The sequence below is a fragment of the Lucilia cuprina genome, chromosome 6 (assembly GCF_022045245.1).
Source record: "Lucilia cuprina isolate Lc7/37 chromosome 6, ASM2204524v1, whole genome shotgun sequence".
NCBI lineage: Eukaryota > Metazoa > Arthropoda > Insecta > Diptera > Calliphoridae > Lucilia > Lucilia cuprina.
The window spans coordinates 50,183,483-50,201,648 of record NC_060954.1 but is presented as its reverse complement, the minus strand read 5'-3'; the positions used below and the strand labels follow the sequence as shown (position 1 = coordinate 50,201,648).

Sequence of the window (18,166 nt, the reverse complement as noted above, 5' to 3'; positions counted from 1 at the left end):
ATCTATCTATCTATCTATCTATCTATCTATCTATCTATCTATCTATCTATTTATCTATCTATCTATCTATCTATCTATCTATCTATCTATCTATCTATCTATCTATCATATATGTATTTCGAATGTAGTTTTGACCACATAAATCTAATCTCTCAATTGGCCAAAATATTTTTCACTACCCTCGCATCCTAATACCAAGAAACTAAGCCACATATGGTTATGCTAATCATAACTACGCAATTAACCCGACAGATGTCTAAATATTTTCATCGTTTTATGAATTAAACTAACAAGTCCTCACTTAAATATTTGATTAATTTATTAAATAGCCAAAAATATTTTATTTGACCAAACACTTACGTGCGACTGACTCAATTTTGAAAAAAAAATATCAAAATTAAATAGAAAATTTTCCATTCGCACGATTTAAGACATCGATTAGTACAAATAATCAATAAACTTTATTTTTAATTCCAAATAAGCAAAAAAAAAAATAAATAATCATTGATTTATTTAAATAAATTAATTGAAATTATGATTAACAAGAACATATCATAATCACAAATAATGGCGTTAAATGAAATATTTACTTAAATATCACTAACAATATAAGACACAAAGAAATTCGAACAATGCAAATAATATATGTATTTTCTACGATTGACAATCAATTGCTTGGCTTGCATTGAAATTGAATTAAGTGAATTGTATACTCAAACTGTCACAACTCACAACTTGAAACAATTCTAATTTTTAGTGTCAATATAAAATAATGAAAACATAATAATAAACATTGTTTGTGTAATTGAAATTATTTGGATCAATAATAACAAATAAACTTTATTTAATATATTAGGATTATTATTTAAATTAAGTGAAGACACAAATTTTATAAAAACATGCATATTTTTCAATTAATTTCGAAGAATTGAAAATATTTCCACTGAATTGACAATAATTAGGTAGACTTTGCTAAAAAAAAGGTTAATAATTTTTTTGTATTTTTACATAAACATATTTGGTCAATAACTTCTTATAGTACAGCGACGTTAAGGACTTTATGAATTGGGTTTTCAATGTTATATAATGGATTTTTTTTGAGAAAATTAAGGTCTAATTACGAAGTTTACCAGAAATATATAGTGAAACTTTTATACAGACTAAAGTCCAGAATATAAACTACTTTATATTCTTGAATATACATTAATATATAGTCTTCAATATACATTGCTCTATAGTCCAGACTATACATTGCTTTATACGGCAGACTATAAACTGTTCTATAGACAAGATTTTAAACTGCTCTTTAGTCAAGACTGCTCTGCAGTCCAGACTGTAGACTGTTCTATAATCCAGACTATATATTGTTCTATAATTGAGACTACAGAGTATAGTCGAGACTGAACATTGCGCTATAGTCCAGACTATACACTGCTACATAGTCCCGCCTATACATCGCGTTATAGTCCAGACTATAGACAGTAAATACAATAGAATAATCTGTACACTACTCAATTGTCAAGACTATAGTCAACTATATAGCAAAGACTATAGAATATTATATAGCAAAGATTAGTCTTTAGTATAGTCAAGACTATAGACTACTATATAGTCAAGAATATAGACTACTCTATAGTAAAGACTATACACTACTCTATAGTCAAGACTATAGACTACTCTACAGTCAAGACTATAGACAACTCTATAGTCAAGACTATAGACAACTCTATAGTCAAGACTATAGACAAGTCTATAGTCAAGACTATAGACAAGTCTATAGTCAAGACTATAGACAACCCTATAGTGAAGACTATAGACATCTCTATAGTCAAGACTATAGACAACGCTATAGTCAAGACTATAGACAACTCTATAGTCAAGACTATAGACAAGTCTATAGTCAAGTCTATAGTCAAGACTATAGACAACGCTATAGTGAAGACTATACTTATAAACTCTATAGTCAAGACTATAGGCCACTCTATAGTCAATATTATAGACAACGCTATAGTCAAGACTATAGACAAGTCTATAGTCAAGACTATAGACAACGCTAGAGTAAAGACTATAGACAAGTCTATAGTCAAGACTATAGACAACGCTATAGTGAAGACTGTAGACAACTCTATAGTCAAGACTATAGACAACTCTATAGTCAAGACTATTGACAACTCTATAGTCAAGACTATAGACAACTCTATAGTCAAGACCATAGACAAATCTATAGTCAAGACTATAGATAACGCTATATTCAAGACTATAGATAACGCTTTATTCAAGACTATAGACAACTCTATAGTCAAGACTATAGACAACTCTATAGTCAAGACTATAGACAACTCTATAGTCAAGACTATAGACAACTCTATAGTCAAGACTATAGACAACGCTATAGTCAAGACTATAGACAACGCTATAGTCAAGACTATAGACAATGCTATAGTGAAGACTATAGACAACGCTATAGTCAAGACTATAGACAACGCTATAGTCAAGACTAAAGGCAATGCTATAGTCAAGATTATAGACAACGCTATAGTCAAGACTATATACAACTCTATAGTCAAGACTATAGACAACTCTATAGTCAAGACTAGAGACAACTCTTTAGTCAAGCCTATAGACAACTCTATAGTCAAGACTTTAGGCTACTTTATAGTCAAGACAATATAATGCGTTTTTTCCAGTTAAGCAAATTTATTTAGAAATGCGTGAAAGAAATTCGGTTCTTATCATTTGCTTGTGAGTGTTTTTACATTTTCCTGAGTGGGTGTATAAGTCACACATTATTTTCTTTATATATATATATTTTTTTTTTTTTTTTTTTGCATTTGAAAATAAACAAAAACATAGACATCCAGCGGCATACTATCTCACACATTATTAAACAAAAAAATAAATTTTAATATTTAAAATTAAGTCAACAAAACTTGTTATTTATTTAACATATAAAAATAAACAAAATACAAAAACTTATTTGCATGTTTTTGTTTTTACTTCTAGTTCTTTGTATTTTAATTGGCTAATAGAAGACATTTTAGTGAGAAAAAAAAAACAACATTATTATCAAATATTTTATAGTTTCCAAATGACACTTGATGACAATAAACAAAACGAAAAAAATTCAAATCCGTAATTTAGTCAATACTTTGTTGTAGCAAAGTTTTTTTTCTTAGTTAAAAGAAGTAATTTTTAATAAATTGAATTTTTTGTATTTGGGGGTTTTCTGAATTGTAAAGAATTTAATGCACTTGGCTGTTTTAAATCTTATATAGTCACTGTCAAATTTTGTTTTTGTGTCGACGTTTTCACATTTATTACAATTATATCCATATATAAATATTTAAAAGATTCTTGGCTAAGAACATCATTATATTTATTTCTTTCAATCTTTATTAAACTGATTCTTAAACTTAATAACACCTAATGTAGGGTATATAAAGTCATTATAAGAATATTAGCCTGTTGCTTATATAGTGATTAAATATTTCTTACTGACGTAACAAAATATTTTCAAACAAACAATAACTGATAAGAGTTCTGTTAAAAAAAGATCATAAAGATCCAAATATAATTGAGATTCTTTCTCGTCATTTTTCCCTGAATTTTTTATATTTATTTTTGCAAAATTTTAAATTAAAGTCAATATTTTTTTTAAAGAAATATATATATTTTTTTTAAATAACGAAAAACCAAACACCACATGTAACTTTGGTGACACGACATACCTGTCAATGGAAATGTCATAATGTGTAGACATACCCACATATTGATATTGAGTATTTCAGAAATTTGTGTGCGTACCGTGCGCTTTACATTTGGGTGGTATAAAGATCGTATAATGAGGTAGAGACCTCTTTGTTCACTTGAATCAACAAGAGTTAGAGAAATGTAAATTAAAACTAAAAAAATTTAAAATAAAATTTTCAATAACACTGAAAAGAGTACAAATTTTTATGAACACATCACATCACATCCCATAAAATTATATTCTAGTTTCTTATTAAATTCTAAGGCGATCACGCCGTCCGTCTGTCTGTTTAAGGCTCGATAGCGTTTGATGGAAAAGAGCTTGAGAGCTAAAATTTTAACACAGTTATTCCTTATTGGTATTCTTCGTATCTGGGATTATAATTTCGGTCCACGATCTCGCATAGCTCCATACAAATAGCTCCGGAGCTTTAACTATTTATAAGGATCATAACTGGCCCTACCTCCATTTAAGGTTCATCTCTTTCAGGAAAATTAAACACGGTAGTTAGTTAGTTAGATAGATAGATAGATAGATAGATAGATAGATAGATAGATAGATAGATAGATAGATAGATAGATAGATAGATAGATAGATAGATAGATAGATAGATAGATAGATAGATAGATAGATAGATAGATAGATAGATAGATAGATAGATAGATAGATAGATAGATAGATAGATAGATAGATAGATAGATAGATAGATAGATAGATAGATAGATAGATAGATAGATAGATAGATAGATAGATATATGTAAACAATATCCCTTAATGATATTAATGTGAAAAGTTTAACTTGTTCTGGTACCTAAGAGCAAACACAAAGTACTCTGGAGTTAGTGTGAAAGTACTTTCCTTATCCCTGTAGTTAAGACAATACTACTTCATGGGCTCAAGCATAGCAAAATTACAAACATCTTGCATTCCTTGCTAGACAATAAAAAATTCATAATTTTAAGAATTTTTTCTCTATCAATTCTTTAAATTTTCACTAACAATAATGACCATAAGAAACCGTCTATAATTTTTAAGTATTTTATGATTATCTTCAGTCATTTAACAAGAGTCCGACCACATGTTGCTGTGAGAGTCTGTCTTTCCATCTGATTGTCCGTCTTTCTGTCAACTAGTTGTTTACAACATCACTTGCTGTGGTATTATCGATAAGAAGTGTTCTTTGTGAGAACAATAGAGAAAGTGAAATGTAATTTTGTGTAAATTTTGTAAGGATTAAGAAAAATTTCCATTGTATACAAACACAATCTATGTACAAATATTGTTGTTGTCACAGTGTGAAATTTGTTTGTGTTTATGTTTTGCTGATTTGAGAATGTAAAATTTTTACAATCTATTTCGTTTTCAATATTACTTCTTCCGTGAACTATTTATTAAATACAATTTAATAGAAATTTATGAATTTTTGTACTTAAAGTACGTTTAAGAATAACTGGTAAAATCGATTATAATCTTCATTCTTGTTACAATTGCATATAATACTATATGGATGGACGGACATTTTAAAATTAAATCGTTTAATACTTTACCCACATGGTGGATAAAGGACGAATCTTGGTAAGAATTATCAATGTCATTACAAAATCATTGTATGCACCCTCCTTATTTTAGTGAGTGTTTCAGGGTGTAATAACACAAATATATTTGAAGTTAATGCCTAAGACTTATCAGTGACTATAAAATACTAATAGTAATAATAACTTTAACAACAATATAAAAACAACACATATAATTTAACACAAAATAAATATCATAACACCAACAATTAAAAGACAAAAGAATCAGAACAACTAGTAATATACACAATTAAGAGATCCCATTTTAAGAGCATTTGACTAAAACTAAAGAGAATTTAATAAATCTAACAATCAATCAATAAAACAACAGGGTTTTATATATTTATAAAAAGTTAAAAAGGATAATTTATAACTATAATAATATAAATAATAAAAATCTTCAGATCAAATACTTATTTGTTCAATATTAAACTGTTCAGCTCACGGAGAGTCATTGATTTTTCTTTAAAAACAAAATATCTTTTTTTGCCGGTATTTCGGATCGAAGAGTCAAATCAATATCAGCAAGATGTAAATAGTCTATTAATAATGTTATGCTCTTTATATGAAGCCACTGCTGCCACTCTTTGTTTGTAAGTGAAAAATGTGTTGTACGACCTATGGCACTCTTTCGTTATATAAGAGTTTAAAGTTATTATTTCTATAAGTTTTTATCGATTTATTTACAAGTTATACTTTCGATCGGAATGGAATTTTGTGACCAGCCTGAAAGTGTTAAATAATTAAAAATATCATTTTATAAAAACAATTCCATTTAGTTTCATAAGAAATAAGAATGAATTTTCTTCAAAACTATCGACTGATCTATATATAAAACTATAGACTGATCTATAGTTAAGAATAAAGACTGCTCTATATTCACGACTATATACTTGTTAGGAATACAAATTAGTTTATAAACAAAACTGATCGATAGCAAAGACTGATCTATAGTCAAGACTTAGCACTATTCTATAGTCAAGACTTAGCACTATTCTATAGTCAAAACTATAGACTGGCCTATAGCCAATACTACTAAATTCTCAAGACTATCGATTGCTCTACAGTCGCTTATATATAAAGATATAATTCAAACTAATCCAAAAGACAACACTAAAGACTTCTCTATAGCCAAGACTATATACATCATTATAGACAAGATTTTCTATAGTGAAAACTATTAATTCTCTATAGTAATGACTATAGACTTTTCTAGTGTCAAAACTATAGACCTCTCTATAGTCAAGACTAAAGACCTCTCTATAGTCAAGACTACAGACTTCTCTATAGTCAATACTACAGACTTCTCTATAGCTAAGGCTATAGATTTCTCTATAGTCAAGACTATAGACTTCTCCATAGTTAAGACTATAGAATTCTCTATAGTCAAGACTATAGATTTCTCTATAGTCAAGACTATAGACTTCACTATAGTCAAGACTATAGACTTCTCTATAGTCAAGACTATAGACTTCTCTATAGTCAAGACTATAGACTTCTCTATAGTCAAGACTATAGACTTCTCCATAGTCAAGACTATAGACTTCTCTATAGTCAAGACTATGGACTTCTCTATAGTCAAGACTAAAGACTTCTCTATAGTTATAGATTTTTCCATAGTGAAGACTATAGACTTTTCTATAGTCAAGACTGAATACTTCTCTATAGTAAAGACTATAGACTTCTCTACAGTCAAAACTTTAGACTTCTCTATAGCCAAGACTATAGACTTCTCCATAGTCAAGACTATAGACTTTTCTCTTGTCAAGATTATAGATATTTCAATAATCAAGACTATAGACTTTTCCGTTGTCAAGACTGCGGACTTTTCTATAAACTATAGTCAATATAGTCTATAGACTTCTTTAAAGTCAATACTATAGACTTCTTTAATGTCATTACTATATACTTTTCTATAGTCAAAACTGTAGACTTCTCTATAGTCAAGACTATAGACTTCTCTATAATCAAGACTTAAATTTCTCTATATTCATATAGACTTATCTATAGTCAAGACTATAGACCTCTCTAAAGTCAAGACTATAGACTTTTCTATAGTCAAGACTATAGACTTCACTATAGTCAAGACTGTAGACTTAACTATAGACAAGACTATAGACTTAACTATAGGCAAGACTATAGACTTCTCTATAGTCAAGACTATAGACTTTTTTATAGTCTTGACTACATGCTTCTCTATAATCAGGACTACTGACTTCTTTATAGTCAAGACTACAGACTTCTCTATAGTTAAGACTTCAGACTTCTACATAGTCAAGACTGTTTCTTTGGTCAAGACTATAGACTATAGTTAAGACTATAAGCTTCGCTATAGTAAAGACTATAGACTTCGCTATAGTAAAGACTATAGACTTCTATAGTCGAAACTATAGACTCCATAGAAATGACTATCTTCTTACTTATGTCCTAGAGATAACCAGAAAGAGAGAGAGAGTGTGAATGATCTCTCTTTATTTACTTAAAAGGCCCGCTAACGATTAGCGTTTGCCCACTAATGTATCAGAGTAAACGTAAATATTACTGATACCTATTCATGCGATAATTTCGTGTGTGTGAAAATACCAACAACAAATTGTTTAACACAAAAACAAAAAAACGCACCAAAGACAGCACCAGAAGAAACAAGTCACTCACTTGTTTGCTCACCAACCAACTCACTTAAAGCGAAACTGAGCAACAACAACAACAACAGTAATATCGATAACACCAGGAGAATTTTCTGTGTGAGTGTAGAGCGTGTGACAGCTAGCCAGCGAGACATCCAGTAAGTAATAAAGCGAGTATAATAAGCAGCAGAAAAGTAAACAGAAAGAAAAACCGAAGGGAAACCCGTCCGTCAGTGGTGCGACGTAAACGGATCATACAGATCAACGTTTATTATAAAAGCATTGTAGCCGCCTTCAGTATAAATCAGTCGGTCTAAGAACGTTTCTGCAACGAGAACTGTCGTTGTAACGCATAGAACAAGTCTTCTGTGTGTGTGTGTGTTGTATGTGGCTCGTAGTCGTCGTTGTCCACTTGTTATTGTTGTTTTATTTATAATTTATTGTTGTTATTCTCGATTCTCGTATCTGTTCGAACAAAATAAAAAAAGTTAAAGGAAAAATATATTAAATGAAAATTCTGTCAGTGCGTTGTCTCGGTTATTGGTGTGCAAGTGTGAATAATATTAACAACAATAAAAAAAGTGTATATTAAAAAAAATATATAACAAAATATAAATTGTATACTTTAGTTACAATTTAAATAGTAGATATAGTTAGGATTGTTGTTATTTAGTAGATAAGCCTAACCAGAGATAGTTGGTTGTTGCATCTTACTGCTGTTTAAAAAATATATAAAATATATTAAAAATTTGTTACTCTGGAATATAAAAATTTATAAAAAAAAGAAGAAATAATTTCCTGAAGATTAAATAAAATCCAACTGTTGATATTGCTTGACGTGCATGAATTTTTAACAAAAAAAATTATATTGTGCGACGTTTTTTTTTTAAGAAAAAAAGAGTTCACACAATTTTATAAATAAATTAACAAAAAAGAAACCAAAAATTAAGTATACACAAAAATTATAAAGTGAATGTTTAAATTTGTGTGAAAAAAATTAAATTTTAAATAATTTACAAAATTTTTTTAAAATTAAAAAATTTTTCCCAAAATCCTTTACTAAAAAAAAAGGAAATTTTCAAAAAGTATTTGCCTGCCCAAAGGAAAAATTTTTATTAATAACAAATCTCAACTTTAAGTTCCTTGTTTAAAACCGCAAAACTGGCTCAACCTAAGACCAATATGGTTAAAAATCGTAGATTTGATGAGGGTAAGTAGTACCTTTATAATCTTAGTAAAATGTTAGTGTTGGGGGTATTTTTTGTTTAGAAATTTTCCCAATTGGAGTTTTTCCAAACACGTGTTTTTTTAATTTTCTTCTTTCTTATTTAATACTTCTTTCTGTATTATCGGTTGGAGTAGTGCGTTTTAATATATATAAAAATAAAAATAAAACAAAAAAATTAAACATTTAAAAATTCATATCAACATGTGGTTGTTAAATACTTGTTCTTATAAATACACAAGTACATACATTTATACATACATACATATGTACTTATGTTTGTGTTTTTTTTTAATATTTTAAACATTTTGTTTTTATACCCTATTTATGTTTTAAAGAAGCCAAAAGTTTTAAGAAGCCAAAATCCAGGGTTCATATCTGGTATCGGGACAAAAAGATCAGGCTTTAAATTTCGAATAGTCTGGTCTGAAATAAAGGTTTAAATTTGTATACCTGATTAACTTAGTTTTTGTGTTTCATATACATTAAACTATTTGGTAGTATACCCATTAATGTATATATAATCTAAGGCGTTATTAGATTCTAAGACCATCTGAAAATTTTTGTCTGTCTGTTAAAATCATCATAAGGTCTGAATGTAAACTTAAATTTTCACAGTTTTTAGGAACCTTGATATGATCATTATAGGTCCCCAGGCGCGGATCTAAATAGATGGTTCACAAATTGCCACTTACGAAGCAGATAGGGCAAATACAACTCACGAAGTTTTCATCACAGTTTACTAGAGATATAGAGCCCATTCCATTAATGAAGATATCTACATTTTGGGGTAATATTACAATATTACCCCGATATTAGTCTATTTTTCTATTTGGAAAACTTTTGGAATAAAATGTTGAAGATATCTGTTCTCATCATAATAAACTAATCGATCTAATGAATAATTAAAACCTATCAATAAATAAGAAAAATATTGGTCAAAATATAGAGTTCGAAGTGGCTTAATAGAGGGTTCACCAAGTACCACTCAACTCACTTACGAAGCAGAAGAACTCTATGGGGCTCATACCACACACGGAATTATCTTTACAGTTTTCTTACCAAAAATATTTCATTAACAGAGTTTATCTAGTAAACTGGGCAATATTAGTCCATTTTTCGGAGCTATTCCGATAGCAATTTATATGTCCCTATTTTAATAGTTATATGATAAACTTATCTTGCAATTAATAAATAAACCCTGTCAAGAAATAAAGGAAATATTGGTCCATAAAGATCTATGTCCAAATATCGAGTCCACTCATTTCACTTACGAAAGAGAAGAACTCTATAGGGATCATAACACTCAAGCAGTTATCTTCACTCCGAGGTGGCTAAATAGAGAGTTCACCACATATCACTCAGCCCACTTATGAACCAGAAGAACTCTATGGAACCTATACCACACACGAAGTTATATTCTTAGTTATCTTACTAAAGATATTTCATTAACAAAGATATCTTCATAATTTACTAGATACCGGGCAATATAAGTCCATTTTTGTATTTGCAAAACATACGGAATATCATATTAATTATGATGAAATCTGGATAAAATTTAATAAAAATGAATTCTCTTTAAAATAAGTAAAATTTTGATTCATATTGATCTTAAGACCCCAAAAAGGGTTTATTGCAAATATCTTTGATAAATCTCGCATTACAATCATTAATATAACAAGGTTTCGTAAGATTGTAATAGCAACGATTTTGTGTATATTGTATTGTATATCTAAGGTCCACAGATGACTACTGGACTGGCTTTGCTTCATATATTAACAGTTGTTTTTTTTCCTGTATGTTTGGAAGAAGCTTTCTGTTTTGAATTTTGACTTTATGAAGAAGCTTTTTTTTAATTTCAAAGTAGTCGTGGTATTACGTTTTAACATCAATTTGTATGCAGGAATGGGTGTGGCATTTCCTTTATATAATAAGTACATATTTATTCGTGTATTTAGAAAAGTGGGCTTGCAATAGTGGGCATGGCACTTTCCATTTGAATTTAATGCTTAAGTTCGTTTATCAAAGGAAACAACATTTGAAAAAAATAAATTAATCGTTCTTTACTTTTACAAAGCTCCAAAGCTTTGAGTAGCTCCGACTATATATATTTTACTTTTAAATAAATCATTTGTTTAAGTATGATATTCATGTGTTACGTTTTATGAAATTATTTCTTAAAAATTATATATACAAATAATATATACTTTTTTATTTAAAACACAACTGAGTAACGGAATATATATTGTTTATACCGTGAAAAAAAAATGTTTCAAATTTGCCAGACAAAAAATGTTGTCATATGATTTGGAAATGAAAATTTCCATAAAACAAACTTGTGTGCTAGCAATGAAAATTTAATTCAATAAATTATATTGCTGCTAACAAATTTAACAACAAAATTTTGGAAATAAATCTCAAACTTAAATAAATATTATTTGTTTAAAAATTTGTTAAAAAAAAATTTAAAACAATTAAAAGCAAAATATTTTATAGAAATTTATTTCTATGTTAGTTAACATAACTTTCGTATTAAAGTTTCCTTTCCTATATGTATATCTTCTCAGCAAGATATGTATCTATTTTATCTTCTCAAAACTTTTCCCTTCTCATAATAACACTTATATAGCGGAAATAAATTTTTATTTTTATTCGGCCATAAAAAGTCGGTATATATTAATAATACAAACAAATATTTGTTTGTCATTCGTCAATTTCATTTGTAACTTAATGTGTAAATATTTAAATAAATATTGTTTAGTGACAAACATATTTTATATTGTAATTGTTTTACAAAGTTAAATTTGAATACATTTACACTCATAAGAAAATATTGGTAATTTGTTGGATAAAATGTCTAAAAGGTTCTCAAAAATAAACTTATTTTGTTAAAAAAGTGAAATATTAAAAAAAATTTTAAAATTAAAATTTTAGTACTAAAATGCCGAACTAACCTTTAATCGATATAAACATACATCAGTTTGAAGCACTTACAATGAGTGTAATTATACCCTACACCACTTTAGTGGGGAGGGTATATTGGGTTTGTGTTGATGTTTGTAACGCACAATAATATTGGTCCTATACCCACCTTAAAGTATACCAATCGGCTCAGAATCATTTTCTGAGTTGATTTAGCTATGTCCGTCCGTCCGTCTGTCCGTCCGTCTGTCCGTCCGTCTGTCCGTCCGTCTGTCCGTCTGTCCGTCCGTCCATGTAAACCTTGTAATCAAACTACAGGTCGCAATATTGAAGATAATTCAATGAAATTTCTATTGTCCCAGGGACGAAGCCTATTGAAAATGGTTTAGATCGGTCCATTATTTCACCTAGCCCCCATACAACTGAACCCCCAATAGGGCTTGTAATCCTTGTAATCAAACTACAGGTCGCAATTTTGGAGATACTTCAATGAAATTTGGCACATGATCTCTTATGGTACCGTAGACAAAGCTTATTGAAAATGGTTACCATCGGTCCATTATTTCACCTAGCCCCTATACAACTGAACCCGCCGAATAGGGCTTTTAAGTTCATAACTATGTTTAATATACTCATACCTCGACAAAAAGCTGCAATAACCAAGTTGTATACAAGATTTGATGACCTCCACGAATTCCATAATAATAGGTTCTTATATGATCCTAGCCCTTATGAAAAGCCCCCATCAAAATTTCACTTAAATGTCCACAATTTTATTCAACAATAAACGGCTTAAGTATGTATATCTAAGGCAATGTACAATTCAACTTAAATGCTTTATTATGGCAACTAAATCTCATTATATTTTTGTCAAAGGTGTAGGGTATTATATGGTCGGCCTCGCCCGACTATAATTTCTTACTTGTTATTAAATAAATTACATTGAAATTTCCTCTAAAATGCTAAAATGTGGTTGATTATAGATTTACATGGACGGACAGACTTCTTTAAAACGATATAGGAAAATAATTCTAGGTAATTGTAATAATATAAGAAGGTTAGATATTTCTGTTCATAACAAACCCTAATGCCAACGTATTATCATCTTTATACTATAGTTATGTATAAATAATTATATTAAAGAAACTTTACATTAATACTATGAAACTCTCTTAACAGCTGTACATTATTTTTAATATTTTTTTTTTTTTTCATTTCATTAAATAAACTTTACATAAACATACTAAATAAGAAGAATTCTTTGTTTTATGTTTATGTTTATAAAAAAAAATATTCGATGTTTTTTGAAAGTTCTCTAGTTCATTTGCATGGATAGACGGACCGGGTTACATCGTTATAGAAAGTGATATTAAGATAATTGCAGTGATTTATAATTGGTCCGATATTTTTTTGTATTACAAACATGAACCTTAACTTATTATCGTTTTCACACTAGAGTTGTATACAAATAATTATATTGAAGAAACTTTACGTCGATACAATGAAACCCTTTTAAAATTTGTATTGAATATTTTTCATTAGTTTTTCTTATATTTCTTTAAATAATTTTTCATTAACTTACTAAATAATGAAGAATTAATTATATTTTGATATTTTGTTACAGATTTTTAGTTCATTTACAGATAAACGTGGACAGACGTACATGATTAAATCGTTAAAGGGAGTGATGTTTAGATAATTGTTGCGACTTAAAGTAAATTAAGGCATTAATGTGCGTTACAAACATGAACGTCAACTTATTATCATCTTCACACTAGAGTTATATACAAATAATTGTATTGAAAAACTTTACACCAATACAATGAAACGCTTTTAATTTTAGTATAGAGTATTTTTCATAAATTTTTCTTTTTTTCTTTAAAGAACTTTTCATAAAGTAACTAAATAGTTATTTGTATTTCGATTATTATTTATTTTTATACTTAAGTTTTATATGATAATTGTGTCAATGAAACTTTACATCGTTACAATGAATCCCCTTTAAAATCTGTAAAGAATATTTTTCATTAGTTTTTCTTATATTTCTTTGAAGAATTTGACAAAAAAAACTTACTAAATAATGAACAGTTTTTCATATTTAGAGGTTTTGTGACATACCTCTAGTTCATTAACATATTAATATAAACAGACAGACAGACATGGCTAAATCGTTGCAGAAAGAAAGTTTAATATAATTGCTGTAATATCAATTAGATGAGATATTACTATATATTACAAAGATATAAGCGTTCTTATAATCAACTTAAAACTATAGTTATATATAAATAATAATATTAAAGAAACTTTGCATCAGTACAATGACACCCTTTTAATACCAGTAAAGAGTATTTTTAATAAATTTTTATAAAATCTTTTTTTTTTCACAAAAAATCAAAATAATTTAGTATTATTAATGATGATGAATAATACTTATTAATTTTTAGAGAGACAAGATATTTTAATATAATGTGAACGATCTGAAGTTTGTTTTAAGATAGAAGTGGACGGAAGGACGTATCTAAATCAAATATAACGAAGTTATTATTAGTTTATACTTTAAAGTATGAAACATATATTTGTGTGTTATGAAAATTAACACACTTTTGCCTTTTTCCTTTAGAGTAGTTTATATTTAATTGTATTTATGTAACTTTACATTAATACAATGAAAATCTTTAAAAACTTAGATAATCTTTAAAACTAATTTATTACTTTAATTTTGTTTTAAAAAAATAAACTTCTATTTTGTTAGCCGCACTAGAAATTTTATTTTAACTTTACTACGTGACATTCTGACAGAATTTTTTGTCTACATTAATGCCGCTATAATTCTCATAAACAAAGCACCTTATTTATATTTAATAAAAAAACGTTCTAAAAATTATATATATTTTTAAACAACTTTTATTTTAACAAAATTTTTTTTATAAAGGAAAACAAATTTTTAAAATAAAATTCTTGATTACAAAAGTACATAAACGACCTTCTCTTGAATACAAAATACTTGAATGAATGATTTTTTTTTTTTTTTTTGGTATTTTCTATTTCAATTGTCATTGTGTTTTATCTACTATTTGTTTAATAACAAAATAAATTAAATTTATACTAAAAATATTTCAAAATAAAATACAGTTTTTTATTTACAATTGCTATTTCACTTTAATGAAAGAAGAAACAAATATTTTTATATTTTTATAAAAAAAGTGAATTTTTTTGTTTCAAAAAAAATTTTGACAAAAAGCACGTGCATGCGTCATGTTATTGAAGAAGAAGTCGTCATATTAAAGTAATAAATTAAACTTAATATTCCTCTTTTTCTTTAAACAAAAAGTAGAGAACATTATAAAAACAAACAAATATTTATAAATAAAACAGTAAGGAGGTTCATCTTATGTTTTCAAAATATTTAACACATATCTTTAGAAAGCTGAAGAAAATAACATAGAACTAGTTACATGACTGATTACTTTGGGACATAAAACTGTCCCAACTGATTCTAGAACACATAACTAAAGTAAACTAATAAATGTTTTAGAAAGTAATATTCTAATTAAGGAAAATTCTCTCTATTTTTTGTCAACTTTATTTTGATTTTTTCTATAGTCTGTGAACACCCTTAATGTAAATATTTTTTTTTTAATTTTGTTTAAAACTTAATTTATTATAAGTATTTGTGCATTTCTTTTATGTTTTGCTTTTTTCCCCATTTTTTTATTTTTGGCACACGCAACTAATGTTATAAAAACATTTAAATATAGCACAAAATAAAATATAACTTTAAGTTGTTTCAAACAAATTATTAAATAAATACAAAAATAAAAAAACACAAATTAAAAAAAATTGCACTAAAATATTATCTTTAAGCTTAAAATAATAATATGGTTGTAAATTTGCTTATAAATTTATACACGGGAACTAAAATAGACTAAAGTACTAATAAACAGTTTATTAAATAAATAATACTAATAAAAAACTGCACTAAAAATTGGTTGTATATTTTACTTGAAATAAGAAAATTTATTAAGAACGCAACTTATATTTCATTTTTTTATTCTTTAGTAAACTACGATATCTATGTTTTTATATACAAATATCATAAGCTTCAATAGCCAGACTAGACTATAGACTAGACTATAGACTAGACTATAGACTAGACTATAGACTAGACTATAGACTAGACTATAGACTAGACTATAGACTAGACTATAGACTAGACTATAGACTAGACTATAGACTAGGCTATAGACTAGACTATAGACTAGACTATAGACTAGACTATAGACTACACTATAGACTAGACTATAGACTAGACTATAGACTAGACTATAGACTAGACTATATACTAGACTATATACTAGACTATATACTAGACTATAGACTACACTAGAGACTAGACTATAGACTACACTAGAGACTAGACTATAGACTAGACTATAGACTATACTAGAGACTAGACTATATATTAGATTATAGACTAATCTATAGACTAGACTAAATACTAGAGTATAGGTTAGACTATTAACTAAAAGACAAATTATTATATTAAAAAAAATAATCTCAATTTTTAACATACTCACTACTGTAGGGTATATTTTGACCGACCATGACCGACGATATATTCTTACTTGTTTTCTTTTAACATCCTTTAAATGGTTGTTAAATTCTCTTATTTGGTATTTTTAGCGTTAGTGTCCAAAATGAAATATTACAAAATAAACAATAAAAATAAAAAAAACATTTCACTGTCATTGTGAAAGATAAATAATAATGAAACAAAAACAACTTTATCACGTGAGCAAAATGCAGTCAAAATTTGTGTTGTGATAGCCATAATAAGAAAAAGAAAAATTTCTTAAAGAAACCCACTTATAAAAGTTCATTCGCATTTATGACTAAAGTTTTTAAAATAAACGTTTTTGTTTTGCTTGTCAAAATAAAATTAAAAAAAAAACGGAACACAAATCAATTTATTTTTATTAAACATATTCTTTATAAATTGTTTAGTGTGAATAAAATTAATTTAACTTTAATTGAGGAGATTGAAATTTTTTGCGATTTTTTTATAAATTTTCATTTTTAACCAATAACAGGTTAATAAACTACCTTGTAATTTCATAACTGTGCAAAAGTTGTAGTTTTGTACATTCATATGTTTTGACCGAGTTTGGTTTTAGCCAATATAGTATTTTAGTGTAATTATAAATCACGAGTTTTACTTGAAGAGTTTTTTTAATAAAAAAACAATGCTTTAGTTTTTCAATGGCAAATTTGCTTTCTATTTAGTATTATTATTTGAGAAAACTGAGATTTAGAATGTCTCGAGGAGTACTTTTTATACCCTACACTACTTTAGTGAGAAGGGTATATTGGGTTTGTGCTGATCAGTTCTAGTTCAGTTCTAGTTCAGTTCTAGTTCAGTTCTAGTTCAGTTCTAGTTCAGTTCTAGTTCAGTTCTAGTTCAGTTCTAGTTCAGTTCTAGTTCAGTTCTAGTTCAGTTCTAGTTCAGTTCTAGTTCAGTTCTAGTTCAGTTCTAGTTCAGTTCTAGTTCAGTTCTAGTTCAGTTCTAGTTCAGTTCTAGTTCAGTTCTAGTTCAGTTCTAGTTCAGTTCTAGTTCAGTTCTAGTTCAGTTCTAGTTCAGTTCTAGTTCAGTTCTAGTTCAGTTTTAGTTCAGTTCTAGTTCAGTTCTAGTTCTATTTTAATTATGTTCTAATTCAATTCTAGTTCAGTTCTAGTTCAGTTCTCATATTAAACATTAAGTTCTTTTTGATCGCTGGTAAGAAACTGATGCTTTTTCCAAAAAAAAAAAAAAATAATAAAAATATTTTTTGTAAGAAAAAAAAAAACAGAATTTTTTTCAAGGGACACCCTACTGAGAACCAATTTCGTTTTGTGAAAGAATTTTAGTGTTTTTATATAGTCTTCAGCACTATTGTGGGAAGGGTATTATGATTTGTGCTGATGTTTGTAACACCCAAAAATACACCCACCTTAGATTATACCAATCTGATCACACTCTCCTTCTAAGTCGATTTAGCTATGTCCGTCCGTCTAAGTATCCATATATAGC

General features: G+C 27.7%; 1 protein-coding gene across 1 annotated transcript in view; it reads left to right on the top strand.

The window, feature by feature from the left end:
- The first annotated feature begins 8,952 nt into the window (after positions 1–8,952).
- The window catches only part of LOC111682069 (putative inorganic phosphate cotransporter), a 28,286-nt gene continuing 19,072 nt past the window's right edge, over positions 8,953–18,166 (top strand). Inside the window, exon 1 of the mRNA XM_023443973.2 lies at positions 8,953–9,162. Within this exon, the coding sequence (XP_023299741.2) occupies positions 9,135–9,162 (28 nt within the window). The 5' untranslated portion in view covers positions 8,953–9,134. The remainder of the gene's footprint in view (positions 9,163–18,166) is intronic.